This window comes from Mytilus galloprovincialis, chromosome 6 (genome assembly GCF_965363235.1).
Source record: "Mytilus galloprovincialis chromosome 6, xbMytGall1.hap1.1, whole genome shotgun sequence".
Lineage (NCBI taxonomy): Eukaryota > Metazoa > Mollusca > Bivalvia > Mytilida > Mytilidae > Mytilus > Mytilus galloprovincialis.
This window is the reverse complement of record NC_134843.1, coordinates 70,443,464-70,464,913: the sequence shown is the minus strand read 5'-3', so window position 1 is coordinate 70,464,913 and position 21,450 is coordinate 70,443,464. Positions and strand designations below refer to the sequence as shown.

The 21,450-nt window shown below is 31.6% G+C and overlaps 1 protein-coding gene across 1 annotated transcript in view; it reads left to right on the top strand.

The window, feature by feature from the left end:
* Window positions 1-21,450, top strand: part of LOC143080214 (low-density lipoprotein receptor-related protein 12-like) — a 29,209-nt gene that overhangs the window by 2,104 nt on the left and 5,655 nt on the right. The window contains exons 2-12 of the mRNA XM_076255939.1: window positions 2,740-2,784; window positions 8,805-8,946; window positions 9,630-9,844; window positions 12,209-12,343; window positions 13,646-13,807; window positions 14,636-14,788; window positions 15,744-15,899; window positions 17,302-17,655; window positions 19,561-19,677; window positions 20,226-20,339; window positions 20,953-21,078. Of these exons, the coding sequence (XP_076112054.1) occupies window positions 2,740-2,784; window positions 8,805-8,946; window positions 9,630-9,844; window positions 12,209-12,343; window positions 13,646-13,807; window positions 14,636-14,788; window positions 15,744-15,899; window positions 17,302-17,655; window positions 19,561-19,677; window positions 20,226-20,339; window positions 20,953-21,078 (1,719 nt within the window). The remainder of the gene's footprint in view (window positions 1-2,739; window positions 2,785-8,804; window positions 8,947-9,629; window positions 9,845-12,208; window positions 12,344-13,645; window positions 13,808-14,635; window positions 14,789-15,743; window positions 15,900-17,301; window positions 17,656-19,560; window positions 19,678-20,225; window positions 20,340-20,952; window positions 21,079-21,450) is intronic.

The window sequence follows — 21,450 nt, the reverse complement described above, 5'->3', positions numbered from 1 at the left end:
TTCGAATCTGAGTCTGTTCAACCCAATTACTCTTGCAACCACATGTTCACACCCTTCATGATCACACCTTACATGTTCACACCCTTCATGATCACACCTTACACATTCACACCCTTCATGATCACACCTTACATGTTCACACCCTTCATGATCACACCTTACACATTCACACCCTTCATGATCACACCTTACATGTTCATACCCTTCATGATCACACCTTACACATTCACACCCTTCATGATCACACCTTACATGTTCACACCCTTCATGTTCACATCCTTTAAAGATATCTAAGAACAACAAGAAGTCAATAAAATGCGGCTAGTGAGCATGGTGAGTTGAAACATGAAAATTTTAACATACATTGTATTATTGGCAATTTGTACATTTTCTCTTTGATCTTACTACCTAATATTTTTATACGCCCGTACGGGACGTATTATGGTATACAAATGTCCGGTGTCCGTCCGTCTGTCTGTCCAACGTAAACATGTTGCACCGTAACTTGGGAACGACTTATCCAAATTTCATGAAACTTACAATACTTGTTTCTTATGATGGTCAAATGTTCTGTATACTTTTTGGTGAAAATAAGATTAAAACTTTTTGAGTTACAGCACTTTGTAACTAAAACAGGAGTGTGCTTTTTTCACATGTCGCACCATATCTCAAAAACTAATTTTGATTATTGCTTAAAACTTTACACACTTCTTTGTTATATTAATCTTAAGATCTGTATACTTTTTGGTGATGATTCAAAATTTCATTTTTGAGTTTTTGAGTATTTTGTAAAAAAAGGGGAGGGGTTTTTTACATGTCGTGCCGTATCTCAAAAATGATTTATAATTATTGCTTAAAACTTTACACACTTCTTTGTTACATTAATTTTAAGATCTGTATACTTTTTGGTGATGATTCAAAATTTTGTTTTTGAGTTGTTGAGTATTTTGTAAAAAAGGGGGAGGGTTTTTTTACATGTCGCGCATTATCTCAAAAACAATTTATGATTATTGCTTAAAACTTTACACACTTCTTTATTATATTAATCTTAATATCTGTATACTTTTTGGTTTTGATTCAAAATTTTATTTCAGTGATATTTAGTTTTTTGTAAAACATTGTAAAAAAAAAAAAAAGGGGGGTTTCACATGTCCCGCCGTATCTCAAAAACAATATAATGGTTATTGCTTAAAACTGTCTCAGAAACTATTTATGATTATTGCATAAAACTTTCCCACAAGACGACAGGGGTATCATGCACTCATGGCGCAGCTGTTTATAATGATCATGGACAAGACTTGATACATGAAAATATGAGGCAATGAGGTCATCATGTACATTTATAAGTTCAGCGAGTCTATCCGCCACGATTTATCAATGAAATGCACATGATATACAACCCACCAACTATCCCAATGTTTTGTTTGCCTAAAAGTAGTTTTAAGAACTATTTTGTTCTGCCTCATATTCTCAACAACAAATAAGCTACAGTTATGACAAATTGCAGATTAAAAGAATAATGGCATTTTATTTTTTTTAAACTAATTAACTTTATATTTTAATTATTACCTTGAATATCAGCATTTATATTTAACATACATGTAAAGAAAAAATGTAAAGAAATTTTAAAGGCATACACAGTTTTGACTAAATTGGTAAAAAAAGAGTCTTGTTTCATAATCATGAGTATGAAATTTAAAGAAGAATAAATAAATGTGATTTAACATAAACATGATAAACAAGATTGCACCACTGTCATGACTGTTCAGTTCAGTTTCTTGTTTGTTCTTCCAAAATTGCTATTCGAGGCATAAAACATGAAAAAATAAATTTGGAAGGGATATAAAAAAATTGGCACATTACACACTGTTCACACTAGGGACTATATTTCAATTTGTGGACAACAAAAATCAAAGGGCGATAACTGTGTACTCAGACCATATGGTTCCTAAAAAAAAAATCTGAAATTTTAATCAAGGTTCATTTGAGCATGGTTAGGTTAACCATGTGATAGGTTAACCATGTGATCAACTTCCTATTTACATGTTAACTGAATAATTATTGTGAATTCATTATAATTCGTTGGATACCAATTTTCGTGGGTGCAGATGAACCACAAAATCAAATGTTCAATGAAATATATATTTCTATACAGACAATGTCAAAACCACGAAATCACATATTCACCAATATTCAAGTTTTTACCTAGTCCAAATAATTATGACGTCTTGAAAGGCTATTATAATTTATATACTTCAAAGTAAGGCTTCAAAGAAAAAAATTATAATAGCCTTTCAAGACGTCATAATTATTTGGACTAGTTTTTACCAAGGCCATAAAAAAGAAAAGGTTAAACCGTTTGTTTGCCCAAACCCTACCTACCCAGAAAAAAGCTGCCTACTCAAATTCTTTTATTGTCCTGATTTGAAGAAGTTTTTTTTTTTATCAGATAGGCATGAAGACTAATAAACATCCAATACATAAATTTCTTTAAAAAAAAAAAAGAAAAGAAAATGCCTACCTACCTATCCACTGTCTCAACCTTGGGTAGGATTTGGGCAAACCAAAATAATTTTAATTGTGGCCCAATCCATGAAAAATGATACCGACGAAAATGAATGAATCTACAGTATTAGGAAGGGGTACCATTACTGATCAATTATTAAACTCTTCAATGTAAAACTCATCTTGTTATTTACATGTACATGTTTCTGTCATGTGTGTGATTTCTATTTTCAGCTTTGATTTTCATCTTGATCTTACAATGTTATTTAGTGGCATCATGTAAGTATATTTCTATTGTTTATAAATTATTAATGGTGTACAAATGTAGTACATGTATATATTTTTTATGCCCCACCTACGATAGTAGAGGGGCATTATGTTTTCTGGTCTGTGGCTCCGTTCGTCCGTCCGTCCGTCCAGGTTAAAGTTTTTGGTCAAGGTAGTTTTTGATGAAGCTGAAGTCCAATCAACTTGAAACTTAGTACACTTGTTGCTTATGATATGATCTTTCTAATTTTAATACCAAATTAGATAATTACCCAATTTCACGGTCCATGGAACATGGAAAAGGATAGTGCGAGTGGGGCATCCGTGTACTTTGGACACATTCTTGGTTGGGGACTCTTTTCAATTCCCTAACTTTTCAAAATATAAGTTGTGAAAAAGGAATTAATAAAAATATAGGGATTAAAAGATAAACTCAAAGAATCCCTTCTTTGATTTAATCTTTTTGCTTAAAATAATAAAAAAAAAAAACAAATATTAAGCATATTTGGTTGATGAAATGATTACTTCAGGTGTAGATTTTACAGGGGTCGATTTAAGCAGGGGTTGATTTTTTACTAGAATTTGAGATACCTTCTCTCTAGTCTTATTATACGACCGCAAAAATTAAAAATTTTTTGGTCATATATTGGTATCACGTTGGCGTCGTCATCGTCTTCCGAAGACATTTGGTTTTCGCACTATAACTTTAGTATAAGTAAATAGAAATCTATGAAATTTAAACACAAGGTTTAAGACCACAAAAGGAAGGTTGGGATTGATTTTGGGAGTTTTGCCTTTTGGTTTCAACAGTTTAGGAATTAGGGGCCAAAAAGGGTCCAAATAAGCATTTTCTTGGTTTTCGCACTATAACTTTAGTTTAAGTTAATAGAAATCATGAAATTTTGACACAAGGTTTGTGACCACAAAGGGAAGGTTGAGATTGATTTTGAGAGTTAAGGTCCTAACAGTTTAGGAATAAGAGGCCAAAAAAGGGCCCAAATAAGCATTTTTCTTGGTTTTCGCACCATAACTTTAGTATAAGTAAATAGAAATCTATGAAATTTAAACACAAGGTTTATGACCATAAAAGGAAGGTTGGGAGTGATTTTGGGAGTTTTGGAATAAGGGGCCCAGAGGGTCCAAAATTAAACTTGTTTGATTTCATAAAAAATTGAATAATTGGGGTTCTTTGATATGCGGAATCTAACTGTGTATGTAGATTCTTAATTTTTGGTCACGTTTTCAAATTGATCTACATTAAGGTGCAAAGGGTCCAAAATTAAACTAAGTTTGATTTTAACAAAAATTGAATTCTTGGGGTTCTTTGATATGCTGAATCTAAACATGTACTTAGATTTTTGATTATTGGCCCAGTTTTCAAGTTGGTCCAAATCGGGGTCCAAAATTAAACTTTGTTTGATTTCAACACATTAGTTACATTGTTCATTAATTTATACTTCATACACTTGTATCATCACAGAGATTATTCTCACATTTTTCGCCCCTATATACCTTATAATTAACATGATTAATATAACATAAGGTATATTGGAAAACAAATTTTGAGACAAGTGCCTGTGTGTATCATTCAGGGATTGACTAATTTTTAAAGTTGAAAAACTATTCAACTATAACTGAAATAAAAAGAGAATTAACGTGCGTCTTGCTGTTGAATTATTATACGACCACAAACATTTTTTGCGCTCATATAATGGTATTACCAATGTCATTTCAACTGATCGGGCGGAGCTTATGTTTTAATTTGCATAAGGACAGTCTATTTGAAGATGTGTGTGATAAGGATGATAGCCGTTATAATTATTACTGATTTCTAATCACCTATCAGTGTCATCAAAGGAATTTAAAAAATAATGACTGGACACTTCAATGATGAGTTTATTCTAAACCACCTATCTATAGATGGACTGGTTTATTGTGAGCGAATCGGTTAAACTCCGCCCAGTCAAGTGAAATAAATCGAGTAATATGATGTCGTCTGCGTCGTTGTCCGAAGACACATTTAGTTTAAGTAAATGGATCTCTATGAAATTTCATAAAAAGGTTCAATACCTCAAAAGGAAGGTTGGGATTGATTTAGGGGATGATAGTCCCTACCATTTTGGAATGAGGGGCCCAAAAGGGGCCCAAAACAAGCATTTATCCACTTTCAGGATATCAACTTGTGTATAAGCATTTCAATCGCTCTGAAATTATACCACAGGTAGAAGGTTTGGATTGATATTGGGGGTTATGGTCCCAAATGTGTAGGAATTTGGGGCAAAAAAAGGGCCCAAAATAAGCATTTTTTAAAAGGGAGGTAATTCAATAAGAATTAAAAGAACAGTGTTATATATATATATATATATATAAATGTCTAAGAATATAACTTAAACACACTAATTACATTAAAAAGTTCTATTAGATGTTACCTAGAAATACGCAATATTTCGCTAAACAAATTAGCTTCATCAGGCGTGTGCATCTCTCAAGGTGAAATCGGATGCATGACAAAAAAATATTTTTGTAGCTTAATCTATACAAGAGTTGAGGAAAAGTGTAACATATTGATTGATGTTGCATAAAATATGTTTGTAGCTACAACTACAAACGCAAAATTGCATTTATGTTCTAACGTGTGGAACTTGCAAAATACAATATGTTGGTGAAACAGAAACACCATTTAACATCCGACTAAATAACCATCGGTCATTTTATACAAAAGAAAGGAACTGCCCAAGAGAGAAAAAAAAGAGAGAGATTTTGGATGCACCAATTACGAACTCTTGAACCTGATGGACTCAATGAGAGAGACGAAAAAAGATTTAAAAACAAATCAAAACCATAATTATCTTGAAATCATACAAATTAATTTATAGAAATTCATACAATTAATCGAACATCTATAAATGTGTTAAACTTTTATTCCAACTTCATGTAGTTGTAGCTACAAACATATTTTATGCAACATCAATCAATATGTTACACTTTTCCTCAACTCTTGTATAGATTAAGCTACAAAAATATTTTTTTGTCATGCATCCGATTTCACCTTGAGAGATGCACACGCCTGATGAAGCTAATTTGTTTAGCGAAATATTGCGTATTTCTATTTAACATCTAATAGAACTTTTTAATGTATTAATTATTGTGTTTAAGTTATATTCTTAGACATTTATATAATTTTAATTCAGTAACTGTATCCGTTTATTTTCACAAACTGATCCACGCTTAAATAGATTGAATGTTGATTGTTGCTATTTTTAGACATTATATATATATATATATATATATATATGTTTGATTACTTGATTACCTCCCTTACACTGCTTGAAAATCATGTATTAAGAAATGATGATTGTCTTGAGATGTGTAGCTTTAAATTTATTTTTAGAAGTTACTGTTTATTTATATGAATTTTAACCATGACTGTACTATGTCATTTTATATTTTAATATTTTATAATGTATTTAAATGAGTAGTTATTGTTGCCAACTCCATTAGAAATTTGAATTGAAATTATTTTTTTATAAGGAAACGGGGGAGGTGAAAAAAATGTGGGAAGGGGGTTGGGGGGTAGGGGTGTAAATTTTTTCTTATTTCAGATTTCAGAAATTAAAAAGAATTTTTCTACAAATATTTTCTTTTGAGGGGATTAATATTCAACAGCATAGTATATTGCTCAATAGCAAAAGAAAATAATTTTAAGTTCTGACATTAGACCACATTCATTCTGTGTCAGAAACCTATGCTGTGTCAACTACTTAATCACAATCCAAATTCAGAGCTATATCAAGCTTGAATGTTGTGTTTACACATGATACCAGGGCCGTAACTACATTGAGGCAAATGAGGCAAATGCCTCATGTTGGAAATTTAAAAAAACTGAAACAAAATAACGGCAACAGTAGTATATACCGCTGTTCAAAACTCATAAATCCATGGACAAAAAACAAAATCGGGGTAACAAACTAAAACTGAGGGAAACGCATTAAATATGTTAAAATGTAACACACACAGAAACGAACTATAATATAACAATGGCCATATTCCTGACTTTGTTCAGGACATTTTTAAAGGAAAAAATGGTGGGTTGAACCTGGTTTTGTGGCATGCCAAACCTCCCTCTTTTATGGCCATGTGAAATATAACATTAAAATGACAACACAACATTACAGGACTACAATATAAATAAATAGAACATAATTGACAAAGAAACACACGAATGATAAGCTAACAAAAGGCAACAAGTTTAAAATTTTAATACGCCAGAAGTGCATTTTGTCCACACAAGACTTACTAGTGACGCCCAGATACAAAAGTTTGAAAGCCGAAACAAGTACAAAGTTGAACAGCATCGAGGACCAAAAGTTAAAAAAGTTGTGCCAAAAACGGCCAGGGTTTTCTGTTAGGTACCAGAACATCCCTATTATTTAGAATAATTTATACTTTTGCAAACAGTAAATTTTATAAAATGACTATACAAAAGATATATGATAAAACTGAAGTATTAACTAATTACAGTAAACAACAGAAATACACTACATAACCCGACGAAATGCAGCACATTCGAGATTGTCTTCATATTGTTTTCACGGAAAGTGTCTTGCAAGAAGCAAGTTCTCTTCACTCTCTGATGTCGCCCCTGCATGTTTTTCGTGATCCATATGTTTCTATTTTACTTTTAGTTTTCAGAGTTGATGGTTTATTGTTTGTACTTCTGTGTCCCTGGTTTGTCTTTTGTTCATTTATTGTCCTACTTTATGACTATAGTCTGAGTGTTGATTTTCATTTGTAAACGTGTGGTTATGCAATTTTACATGTCCACCGATGTCCAGACATTGTGCGAGAAAAATATTTTAAGAATAGACGATGCTACAAGACACAGAAAAAACGGTCATTTCTGCATGGAGAATTGAACTTGATATCAAAGAATACAAAACTGGCTCTCATTTTTAGTAGATAAAACTAGATAGCTGACATGGTTTCAATTAAAGTAAGACCATGTATTTCCCGGTATCAAATCATCTATAAAAAAAACATCAATGTATTGCCATATGACATTTTGCATTCACAGATTAAACTTGCATTAAGTCGTGTTCAGATCCTTTAACAGGAAATAAAGGAATATGGATTAAATGTGCACGGGACCTAATCTAACACAAAGTCAATGCATAGAAAAAATACAAATGATCAATGGTCAAAGTTTTTATATAAAAAAGAAGATGTGGTATGATTTCCAATGAGACAACTGTCCACAAGAGATTTATTCCTATTTTTCATCTTGATAGTTGCTGGAGGGTCTTCAACAATAAAATAATCATTAATACCGTAAAACAAGGTCAAGATGGTCCTCAGTGTCGACTAAAGCAGTAATGGTACTTAAAGTATAATACTGCACTGTCACTTTATTTAAATCTAGTCATAAAAAATCACCAAAGTCTAAGCACTAGTCTAATACTAGACAAGAACAGACAGACAGACAGATCCAGTTTTAATGATTATGAGAATTACGATTTTTGCTTTATCCTACATATCGGTCTACTTTTAATGTTGTCACCATAAAAACCTAAAAGTCTTAAATCACAATGAATCAATGTTTTGGCTCTGAGACCAGAATAGCTCAAAATTAATTGCGCTTCAATGTAAGAAAGAGTCCGGGAAACGCTCAGAATGAACGATTTTGCGTTATTTTTCTCAAAGCTCCTGTGGGCCTCGCAATGCTCGGCGAATTTATTTTGCCTCACTATTATAAGAGGCTAGTTACGGCCCTGGATACTTGCCCCAACTGTTCAGGGTTAAACCACTGCGGTCGTATAAAGCTTCGCCCTGCAGAGCATCTGGTTTTTGAGAATAATACGATATCAATGAAAACAATAACAATGGTATCACTTAGAGCAATCATGCTCTTTGATTATGATAAGGTAACCATTTTGAAGTGAAATTTACTTTTCTTTGGAAACACGTCTTGTAACAAAAGATAAACCTAAATCAATTGGTGAATTAGAATGAATGGTGTTTTATTATCATTTCAGTTTGTAAATATGAGGAGTTAACAGACAGGAAGGGGTCAATAGACATTCCATTCATTCGACCTGCAGTCTATTGTCATCAATGGTCTATACATTTACAACCAACTACATGGGAGTCAACTTCACAGGAGGTGGTAACTGTCAGGTACGTTTTCAAGGGAAGATAATTTTTGACAGAGGAATTAGATCAGTTAAGGGAGATAATTTGTCAACAGGGATTTTCTTTAGCTTATTGCTCTGGTGATTATCTATAATCAGTTAATTTTTTTCTCGAATTATTTTTACATATATCTCCAAAATTTAGTGTTTATATACATCATGTACATGATATATTAGTTTTACTTCTGGATACTAATATGACCTGAAACAAGCTTTTGTCCAAATTTGGTTGAAATTCAATATAGCTTAAGAAAGTTATAAAATATTAAAAAACTTTAACCACAGATCTAGAGTGAATATTTGTGGATGTCACTGACAACTCCAATAATGAAGAAGGAATGTAGGGTTGTTATATCTTGCTCTTGTGACAAAAGTTGCAGTTTTGCTTTAAATCAATAACATCCATACTGCTTTGAATAAATTCCATAACTTTCCATTAACATTATTTTATAAATTTTCATTTCTAAAAAAGATGCAAGGAATATTGGAATATGTTTTACTTAAAGTTTTATTCAATTTTCCCAATAAATTTCAGTTTTTAAAAAATAATCTTTTGGCCATATTTCAGTTCTCTTATTTTTCTTTCAAACATAAATTAATACACAATGATTTGATTTTGTATAATTTGAAAATGATTATATAATTAGATTTTCACTTGTTATATTTCAGCTTTAGTCAAATTAATATAGGTCAAAGGTCATCTGATGGTACATGTGGCAGTAACTACTTAACAATTGGGGGACAAGCAATTGGGGGACGACATCTCTGTGGAAGCCAAACACCTTTTGTATACATATCTGATATGTATGATACCAAAGTATTGATTAAATATTACCAAAATACATCTGTAGCAGATGTAGGATTTACTGCAAAGTATACAAGAGGTATTAGTCTTAAAATGTTTATAAAAGTTGCCCATATATGATTTTGGATTTGATGATGACAATAGCTGTTTAACAATTACATATTCTATATATCTACGATAACCAAATCATAACATCATAGCGAAGGAATCTAACTTACTATAAAATGGATCTTTAAATATTTTAATACATAAATTAGAAAGATGACCACTTAAATACAACACTACATATATTTGTTTGTATGTGAATAAAAATTAATCATTTTCCCCAAAAAGTTGATATTTTTATACAACCCCAAAAAATTAAAAAAATTTGGTCGTATATTGGTATCACGTTGGCGTCGTCCGAAGACAGATAGTTTCCAGATAATAACTTGAGTATAAGTAAATAAAATTCAATAAAATTTTAACACAAGGTTACAAGGTTTAACTACTGAAGGAAGGTTGGGATTGTGTTTGGGGTTTTTGTCCCAAGACCAAAAAAAGGGGCCCAAATAAGCATTTTTGTAGTTTCCAGGCAATAACATGTGTTAAAGTGTACGAATATCACTGAAATTATACCACAAGTTTCCAAACTACAAAGGGATGGTTAGGATTGACTTTAGGGGGGGGGGGGGTAAGGCTCAAACCACTTAGCAATTTTGGGCAAAGAAGGGGAAAAACAAAGGTTTTTCTGGTTAAAGGACAATTGAGACAATTTAAAAGCAGTGTGAGGAAGGGAATCCAAACTAATTTAAAGAACACTGTTTGATTACCTCCCTTACACTGCTTGTATATTATATATTAAGAAATGATGATTGTCTTGAGGTGATAGCTGTCAATTTATTTTTAGTAGTTACTATTAATTGATATTAATTTTAGCCATGACTTTAAAAAAAGAAGATTTGGTATGATAGCCAATGAGACAGCTCTCCACAAGACACCAAAATGACACAGAAATTAACAACTATAGGTCACCGTTTGGCCTTCAACAATGAGCAAAGCCCATACCAACTATGAGTGTCATTTTATATTTTGAAAGTTTAAGATGTATTCAAATGGGTAATTATGGTTGCAAATTTCAATTGAGATACAACTGTTTTTGAGGAATAATGGAAAGGGGGAGGTGAAAAAATTGGAAGGGGAGAGACAATTTTTCTCATTTCAGATTTTAGAACTTGAAGGAAAATTTCTTCAAAAAAAAATTTTGGGGGTTAATATTCAACAGCACATTGTATTGCACAAAAGCAAAAAAAATGATTATAAATTCCAATCATATAACCAATTTTTATTTCTTTGACTACAGACATTCTGTGTCAAAAACCTGTAGCTACTAAGTGTCAAAAATTTAGTTACAATACAAATTCAGACCTGTATCAAGCAAGAATATTGTGTCTGTTTTGGCCCTAACTTTTTAGGGTTGGACATGCAACAAAGCAATTTATCTACATTGCATTGGTATCATTATATAAATTTGCCCTATTTTAAAGGATGTTGGGTTGTTGATGCTGTCAAACCGGTCCAAAATCCAAAATGCCACTAAACAGATAACTAGGAAAGTTGTCTTTTCATAATTAATCTACCAGTAACTTAAATTACACACAGATTACATCTGCTGTGAGCGACTATGTCAATCATGTTATTTAAGAAATAATTCCTTCATGTCATGCTCTATGCTCATTTTAACATGGGTAGGCATTATATTTGTTGATATTTTACACTGAGACTTAACGAGTTGGAAAATATTGTCAAATATAATGCCTACCCATATTAAAATGAACAAAGAGCATGAATGAAGGAATTAATTTGATTTTAATAGGACAAATACAGTATTTTTGTACATGTTTTAGGTCCAAACGTACAAAAATACCTAAAAACTGTTTGGCTGTTCTAGTTTCCTCCCTATGAAGTCTGTACATAACATTTTCATATCCATAAGTTAAAAAACTGAAAGTAGGGTAAATGTATGTTGTTTGATAAATAATTTATCTTAAAAGTTTATGTAAGCTGCTAAAATGTATACATTTTATTACAATAACAATAAAAATAATGAGAATATAAACAGTAAAATTGTGCACATGTGTCAAACATATTTTGTGCTAATTAGAACACAGCTTTTTTTACAAAGTGTAGTAAGGACATCATATTAGAATAATCATTATAAATAAGTCATATATAAGGTGTTTATTACTGGGTAAAGAAAGACATATAATGTGTTAAAAGGCAGAAATCCCTGAATATATATTTCATCTAATAACTGTAACAGAGTGTCAAGCCTTGTTCAATAACAACTTTTCTCATTGAAGAATTTAAGTATGATTGCAATATTTTGGGTCAAGAAATAGTTCTAATTGTATTGTTTACAAAGATACTTTTATACATATTATAATGATATTGTTTTTTGAAGGTTACATGCGTATGTCATCAACATGTTTGAAAGATGAATATAAATGTTCTAATGGGAAATGTATCTATGACAGCTGGAGATGTAACAATGCTAATGAATGCAGTGATAACAGTGATGAGATTGACTGCCCTACAAGTATGTTGGGTTATTACTGTTTCTCTTATTCTATGATAAATTAACCCTTTCTGAACCCACTGTATAAAAAAATTTAATCAAGGTTTGGTTGCCGGTGATCTCAGAAGATGATTGGATAAGTTTTAGGGTTATAACCTTTATCAGCTCACAGGATGAATCAAAAAGTGGTAACAGGTGTTAATGAAATTGACAACTTTGGGAATGTGGAAAGCGCTTGAAGGGATTTTTTTGCTATAAAAAATAAAAAAATATTTTTTTTAATCATTGAGAAACAGATTCTTACATATTTTCTTGTGGATTATCAGATTTATCCAATCTCGATAGTTAAATTATAAGATTTAAAGTCTGAGCCTCTAAATTGATGATTAAACTATCTCAATTGGATAAATCCGATATTCCACTGGTATCAATTTTCTCTATTTCTTCGTCAATTTATCCCTTTCTGCACCCATTGTATAAAAAAAGTTAAATCAACGCGTTGTTCATTTGATCTCAATTCTTTATTTATCAAAATTCAATTATGACTTCTAATTTTCTTGCTTTCCTCTAAATTACCTATTGTCATGATTGTGATGGCATAAAAAAAGTCAACCATTCCTGATGACTACACAAAGAAATTGAAAGGAAGGATTGAATTCGTCTGCATAATGTTTAAAAAATCATTAAGAGAAATAGATTTCACCACCAAATCTTGTGCAATACAATATTTATCCACTCTCGACAGTTAAATTTTGAACATTTTACAGTCATGAGTGGATAAATATATCACACTCAATGTAGTTGTAGAATCTATATGAACCAACTAATTTTCACCAGCAATATATTTTTGGTTAAAGAAAAATAATCTATTAAAAATGGTAATGAATATGTAGAACTTGGGCTTGTAGAACTGAATATAAAAACTATAAAGAAAATTAGAAAACTGGAAATTTTTTCAATTTAAGATGGCTTACAAGGATTCATTCCAACAATAAAGTAAAAAGAACTTGCTTAGAACTTACACAGGACAAGAGAGGCGCAATAATTGTCATTGGCTGTTTCCACAATCTTTTATTGAGGGGGCTGTTTGTTTTATCAACATCACAAGTGCTCCATTTAATTTGATTAATTGAAAAGCATGATTATTGAGACCCACATTTCCTCTAATTATATCTATGAAATATTATTTAACTCTTTAAACTCCACTTTAAAGCTATTTGGTTGCGGCCAGTGTTAATTAGTGGAGGAAGCCGTCGTGCCTGAAGAAAACCTGAAATAACATTAAAGCAGGATATAGAATTTTATCGTTTAATTTCTTTATAGAAAAGACAACACAAGCTCCTACAACAACCAATCCACACCAATGTGAACCTGGTGAGATAAGCTGTAGATCTGTAAATTGGTATAATAATATATGTGTAGAACCAAGAGATCAATGCGATGGACATAACAACTGTATATATGGGGAGGATGAATCTAACTGTCGTAAGTGTTAATTATACATGTAGTTATTGTTTATCATCAGGTACCAGTCTTAAGTAACAATATCAAGTACCAGTTACAGAAAAAATATCAATTTACTAATAGTTACAGTTGAACATCAGGTACCAGTCTTAAGTAACAATATCAAGTACCAGTTACAGAAAAAATATCAATTTACTAATAGTTACAGTTGAACATCAGGTACCAGTCTTAAGTAACAATATCAAGTACCAGTTACAGAAAAAAAATATCAAATTACTACTACATGTAGTTATAGTTTAAAATCAGGTAACGGTCTCAGTAACAATATCAGGTACCAGTTACATCAAAAATATCAATTTACTACTAGTTACAGTTTAACATCAGGTACCAATCTCAGTAACAATATTAGGTACCAGTTACATCAAAAATATCAATTTACCACTAGTTACAGTTTAACATCAGGTACCAGTCTCAGTAACAATATCAGGTACCAGTAACAGCAAAAATATCAATGTACTACTAGTTACAGTTGAACATCAGGGAACCAGTATTAGTAACAATATCAAGTAGGTACCAGTTGCAGTTGAATATCAGATACAACTTACAATACAGTCATATATCTGTAATCTGTAAAAGTTACTTGTAAAAATGGAACCTGTGAGAAACCTGTAAAAATGTTGATCAATGCAATGAGTTTACTGAGTATCATTAAGTATCTTAAATTTGTATTCTACCTACTAAAGAAAGAATTGATTAGGGTATAGATATGTATGCTTGCAAGCACTTATTCTTATTTATGATGTCATAGCTGTGACTTCCCTTGTGACTTAATAATTCTCTTTTATACAGAAACCACAACAAAAAGACCTGTGTGTGACAGATCACAGATTTTATGTCGTCCTATTTATAACCATCAAAGAGAGGAATGTTTAAACAGTCACTACAAATGTGATGGGAAAATCAATTGTTTAGGAGGAGAGGACGAAAACACAAACTTATGTGGTAAATATTTGTGAAAAGTCTATTAATATTGTGGGGAGCAAGTAGTACCGGTGTGTGAAGTGTAGGCTAATGGTTTGGACTACGGGTAATAGTTAAACCTGCATTAAGCAATCATAAAAAGTGTTAAAAGTGATCGCTCAAGAGAGGTGACTTTAAAAAAGCGGTTCTAAAAAAATTCTGATTTTGTCATCATTTGAGGCATTTATCACTGCAAACTATTGAAGTGTTATTGTTCTTAAAATAGTAACATACTTAAATTGCTGATTCTGGCGTTGAAAATTGAAAATAAATCAAATTACTGTGGATTCATTATTATTCATTGATTTTTAGGGTACAGGTAAACCAAGCAATTAATTGTTTAACGAAGACAAATATTCTTAAAGCTTGTGTTTAGACTTTGGCAAAACCACAAAATTAAATATCCAGGAACATTCAAGTTTTCTTACATCCAAGATATTGGTACCCATGAAAATGAATGAAGCCACAGTATTTTAAGTTAGTGATATTGTTATCAATGGAAACTGAAAGCAATTGAATATGAGGAATTTAGGAATTCACCATTTTCCAGATTTAGGGTCTAAATTTTTTTTGGCATGATTATGTCGGTACATGTAGTTAAAAACATTAAGATAAAAGGTCTTTTAAAAGTTGAAATGACAATTTTGTTCAAAAATTTGGTGACTGTGTAAGACAAGTGACCACTAAAATGAGTTGAATTATATAAATAAAACGTTTGAGAGGATATGAAAGTGACCTTTTTAGTTGATCACAAAAACATGGTGACTGTTAAGGCAGATTTGATTCTACGTAAGCTTACGAGAAATATTCTTTTAAAAAGTTACTTTTCACGTTTTATATTCATATTATTTTTCTCCTCGTGAAAGTCACAGAATAAATCGTTCTCAACAATTTATTGTTGGTTTACAGCAGTTGTAAACTTTTTACTTTATTTTAGGTTATACTACTGTCCCAGATGGACTTGGCTGTCATGGAAAAGACATTTCATGTAGATCAAGTAGAACATGGCAGGCAGTTTGTTTATCAGAGAAGTATATTTGTGATGGAAATAAAGACTGTTTCTCTGGAGAAGACGAAGATGAGTCTATCTGCAGTAAGTTAACATTGATCTAGTATTTGGAGTTTAATCCAATAAGTCTTATACTGTTGATTCATTTATTTTCTTTGGTACCAATTTTTGTGGATGGAAGAAAACTTGCATTTTCATGGTTTTGCCATAGCCTGCATAAATATCGAAAGATAATTTGTAATTCATTGGACAATGGAATTCTTGGTTCCCTGCAGGCAAGCACAAAATCCATAAAAATTGGTATCCAACGAAAAATAAGGAATCCACAGAACCAGGAAAAAACTCTGAGAAAAAATTCAAAACGGAAAGTCACATATCAAAATGATTGAACAGAGAGTCAGAAGGCACTTATGAAAGTTTGCATATTTTTTAATAATTTAAAATGCACTGTAGAAGGTAATGATTTTGATTAAAAGTGTTTTTACAATTAATGAGGGAATAATGTCTGTAGTGTTCAAAGTCCCTTGATTAACAAAAGCAGTGTTCAAGGTGTGTCTTTAAAATGTGTGACAAGTATGGCTAGCCTAAAGGATAACAATTTTTGGGGTTTGATACCTTTTATAAAATAAGAAACTGACCCCAAGTTTAATTATTTTGGTTGAATCTTAACCACTTTCCACGATTGCATTTTCAATGTTAAAACTAAATTGTTTCTTCTGATAGAGCTGTTTCTGAGGTTGAAATTGTCACCTAGACTAATATCATTTATATTAAAAGATCATTTTGAATATAAAATGTACCTAGAAAATGCTGTGAATACATAGAATTTCAGTTATAGTAATATATGACAATTGTAATTGTATTTCACAAAGCTGGGAATGTTTTCAGCAGGGCTTTTTTCCATGATGGCTAGTAAAACAAAGGACAAGGTTCACTTAAGGTCAAATATTGCCTTGAAATTCAACTTTATCATAAAATATCTAAATGGCCATCATTTGGTTCTTAAATGGGTCTATTTTAAAAGCTACGAAGTCAAATAAATCATTCTAGTCCTCAAAGTCAGCACATTTCAATTGTAAAAAAAGGATTTTGTGCATTTTTTAACGTAAAAGCTTCAGAAAAACCTTGTTTCAAAATGTTTTTCAGTCAAAAATTGTTAATGATGACATTGAATCCATAGCCATAAAAACTTAATGAAATAGGGGTAGTGGCCAAGATCAATTATTTTAGAAACTGTTATTGAATTATTGAAAATTTGACTAAAAGTTAACATTACAAATGCAAATAATGCGTACTTGAGGGGTCGTTTCTTCATCATTTTTAAGGCAATGTGCCAAAAAAAGAATTGATTCTGTAGTTTAATATCAACTAATTATATGTGAAACTTGTAAAATTTTGGCCTTATTAAAATAAATCAAATTCTTAGGGACAATTTTAACCCTTTGTGGGAATGCTCCTTTCTAAAAAAAATATATTATTTTCACAGGTCAAAAGTATTGTAACAAATATATTGAAGTAGGACATGACGGAGGATTCATCACATCACCTAGATACCCCAAAAGTTACCCTGACAGTATGGAATGTGTCTGGAATCTTCACACGCCAAAAACATCAGGAATACAGATACGCTTTAAAAGCTTTAAGTTACAAGATACAGAAAACACAGACCTTCTGACAGTATACGATGGTCCAGACAGCTCGTCTAGACTTATTTATACTTACCATGGTCTAAATACACCACCATTAGTGATTGAATCAACGTCAAGTGATTTAACAATTGTTTTCTATTCGGATTCATTTGTCAAAGCAAAAGGATTCAATTTTACATATCAAAACAAAGGTACAGTACAATATTTTGGCAGGAAACATCAACAATTTCATATCATACAGATTTATATGATTTACTTCTCTCTGTCTTTATAAAAACTAGAACACACCCGCGAAATCGCGGGCATTCAGAGCGTAGTTTAAAGTATGTAAAGTGTTGTTGGAAGAATTTTGTAAAATACAGAATGACTGGAGAATTTCAGCAAAAGTATGATAAGTCATATGTTATTGGAGACAGAAAAATGTTTTTTTACCCTCCACCTTTATTTCCAAAGTTCCCAATTTTTGGTTTTCTATCAATTTCAATATGAACATACATTTAGTATGTTATGAACATTTATTTAAGCAAGGAGCCTGTAATTCAGTGGTTGTCGTTTGTTTATGTGTTACATATTTGTTTTTCGTTCATTTTTTGTTCATAAATAAGGCCGATAGTTTTCTCGTTTGCATTGTTTTACATTGTCATTTCCGGCCTTTTGAAGCTGAGTATGCGGTATGGGCTTTGCTCTTTGTTGAAGGCCGTACGGTGACCTATAGTTGTTAATATCTGTGTCATTTTGGTCTCTTGTGGAGAGTTGTCTTAACATGGCAATCATACCACATCTTCTTTTTTTTTAATGTAATCAATGAATTTGTAAAAGATTTAATGACTGGAGAATTTCAGAAAAAGTATCAAAAGTTCACATGAATAATTTTAGCGCTTATCTGTATATTATGAACATTCATTACTATATAAATAAAGCGTATTTACTTTCAATTCTAAGTTTAATAATCGATCCATGGTGATCATTGATATAGTATAAAGACCCTCTCTATTTAATAAACTCTGTGACCGCCGTGGATAGTAAACTTGAAAATGATAGCAGATAAAATTCTGAAAATACACTTTATTCGTTGTATATGTATGTTCAAAGTATACAGAAAAACGCAAACCGGAAGTCTAATCTGACTTAAAATTTCGTACAATGACGGGACAATATCCGGATGCCTTTTTTCTCGTTTTTCTCCTAAAATAACTCAATCTGAATAATCATATGAATGGATGACAAATGCGACTATGCACTGTACCTATAGGACACAGAGGCGTGTTGATTAATTTATTCTGGAAAGAAGAGAAGCGACACCAAAAATGAGGTCTTCTCGTTTAATAGTATAGATGATTGTGTCCATGTTTCCATCAGTCCTTGCATATGTCACATTAATTATCAGTCAGAAACTACTAACCACAGCTTTTTAAAATTTTGTATCAAGCTCGTGATAATGGTATACTGAGTGATGCATTTTGTTTCATCCATCACTCATCACTATTTCGAGATATTTGAGATTTAAAATATGGCGGGAAAAGGCTGACTCGGACTTTTACCTTATATTTGCATTGGTATATTTGGGTCTCAAAACAAAAGAAAAGAAATCAAGAATTTTCTAAAATTTTGATAAATGATCTTTCATGAGCTATTTTAAAAGTCTTATATGAAAAAATAAATGGGTGTTATGGGGCAAAATATTTTACCTTGTATTGTATGGAAAAACACCAAGGAGGCCGAACATTTGACACAAATTTTATAACCTCACCTAAGTACATCCTTAAAGGCTTTTTAAACAAAATTCAATACTAATTAGTAAACATGGTAAAGCAAGCATAGTCTTACCAAATTATTATTTCAAAGATTTTCCTCTCAAGCCAATGTTAGGGGATGCCTTAAACTTCAATCAGGTGAGAGTTTTTTTGTTGTTTTTTGTTTGCTCTGTATTGAATACCTCACTGTGACTTTGAAATGAAGAACAGCAAAAAAAGAGCTGTGCCTTTGCGTTTATGGGTTTATTGCTGTGCATGTTCTAATTTTGTGTCATAGATGAATACCCTATATCCTTTGTTTTTCTATGACATTTCATGGTATGCATTCCTGTTTAATTGTAGGAAACTGTCTTGCAGACCAGGTCCTTTGTGGAAGAGAGAAGGATTGTTACGAGACAAACCATAAGTGTAACGGTATTTGGGATTGTCCTTTATCTGGATACGATGAAAAAAATTGTTGTAAGTTGTAGTTTGATATAAGTTATATTACGGAGATATGGTATGATTGCCAATGAAACAACTATCTGCTGATGTATACGTAGTTAGTTGGTATTTCAGATTCTGATCAAATTCTATAAGCATTTAGAATGTGTTGATCTGCATCTGAATAAGGTGAAAAATATATTTTTGGCATTTATTATTCCAGAGTAACAATTACAACTTTCTGAAATAGATTTGAAAAAAAAGTAAAGAATAGACATGAAAATCTGCTGATATAGGTAGTGCACAATGTTATATGTTCAGGCTTGTATGCAGAAATTGACAAAACTATAAAATCAAACATCCACTAAAATACTGTTTTTCATTAATACACAAAAACATTGGGACCTAAGAAAATAAATAAATTTACGTTTAGCATTTATACAAAACCACGAAATCAAATATCAATGAATTTACAATGTTACCTCAATCCATAATAATTGGTATCAACAAAAATAATGTAATCCACAGTATTTGTCATTCGACATAAAGCAAGCAATAATATATTAATACATCTATATTAACAGATAAATGTGGTGACCAGTATACATGTGGACCACATATTAATCAGTGTTATGAGGCCAAACAGAGATGTAATGGTGTAGGACATTGTACCAACATGATGGATGAACTTTATTGCTGTAAGTTTGATGCTTGAAATGGGGAAGGGATAACCAGGGGAATCTACTGGTAGTTAAGGGATGTACACAGGTCACTGTATGGCCTTCATCAATCAGTAAATTCCATACTAAATAGTCAGCCCAGGGTAAAAGTATGTGATATCATTTAAAGATAAATGCTACAGGCATGGTTTGTTTGGATTTAAATTGCAGATGATGAATGCAAGCAGGAGAGACTTACCATGTTACCACAAACAGTTTTGTTTTGTTTAGAGTTTAAGCGATTCAGTCAATTTGTTCTTGTGTTTTGTATATTTCAAATTGAACATCTATTGACTCCTGGTGACTCTTATTTAAGTAAAGAAAAGACTATCACTTAGTTCTCATCTTCTATAATACATGTCTTGTGTTTGATAGGATTCCATTATCTTAAATCAGTTATGGATTACAAATAATGCAGGTCGTTAGACAGTGAACTTTAAAGGGGAACACTGTTTATGAATTATATGTAATAACAAAAGATATTAAATGTTACAGTACAGTCTTAACCTAACATTGAAACATTTCCATGTGATAAAAAAAGTTAAATATCATGTGCATGATATGTGATTAAGATATTGTCTTTACATTTCAGCTTCTACACAATGTGGACCCCACAATGGAACATTTTTGTGTGATAATAGGAGATGTATATATGAGACATGGAAGTGTGATAAAACAAATGATTGTGGTGATAACAGTGATGAATTTGATTGTAGACGTAAGTTTTAGTATATACCTAGCAACAGGAATCACATGACCTATGACAACATCTATAGTTGGAAAGAGCCTTGTCCTTGACCTTTATAAGCCAAAAAAGAAATTAAAGGATTGAAGCTTTTGTCATTGACTTAGAGTAGCTTAGGGCCTTCACTACAACTGACCGCTGTAGTTGCCCTAAAATATTTGAAAATGTTGAACTAAAACATTTAAGGACAGTGATTTATTTCCTCAAGGTTACCCAAGTACAAATTTTCACCATAAAAAAACAGTTGAATATTTGCTGTGTAATCTAAAATACCTATTCAATGATAGAAAAGGGCCATTGTTTTCCCGTTAAATCCCTTACATTTTCAATTCTCAATAATTGAGC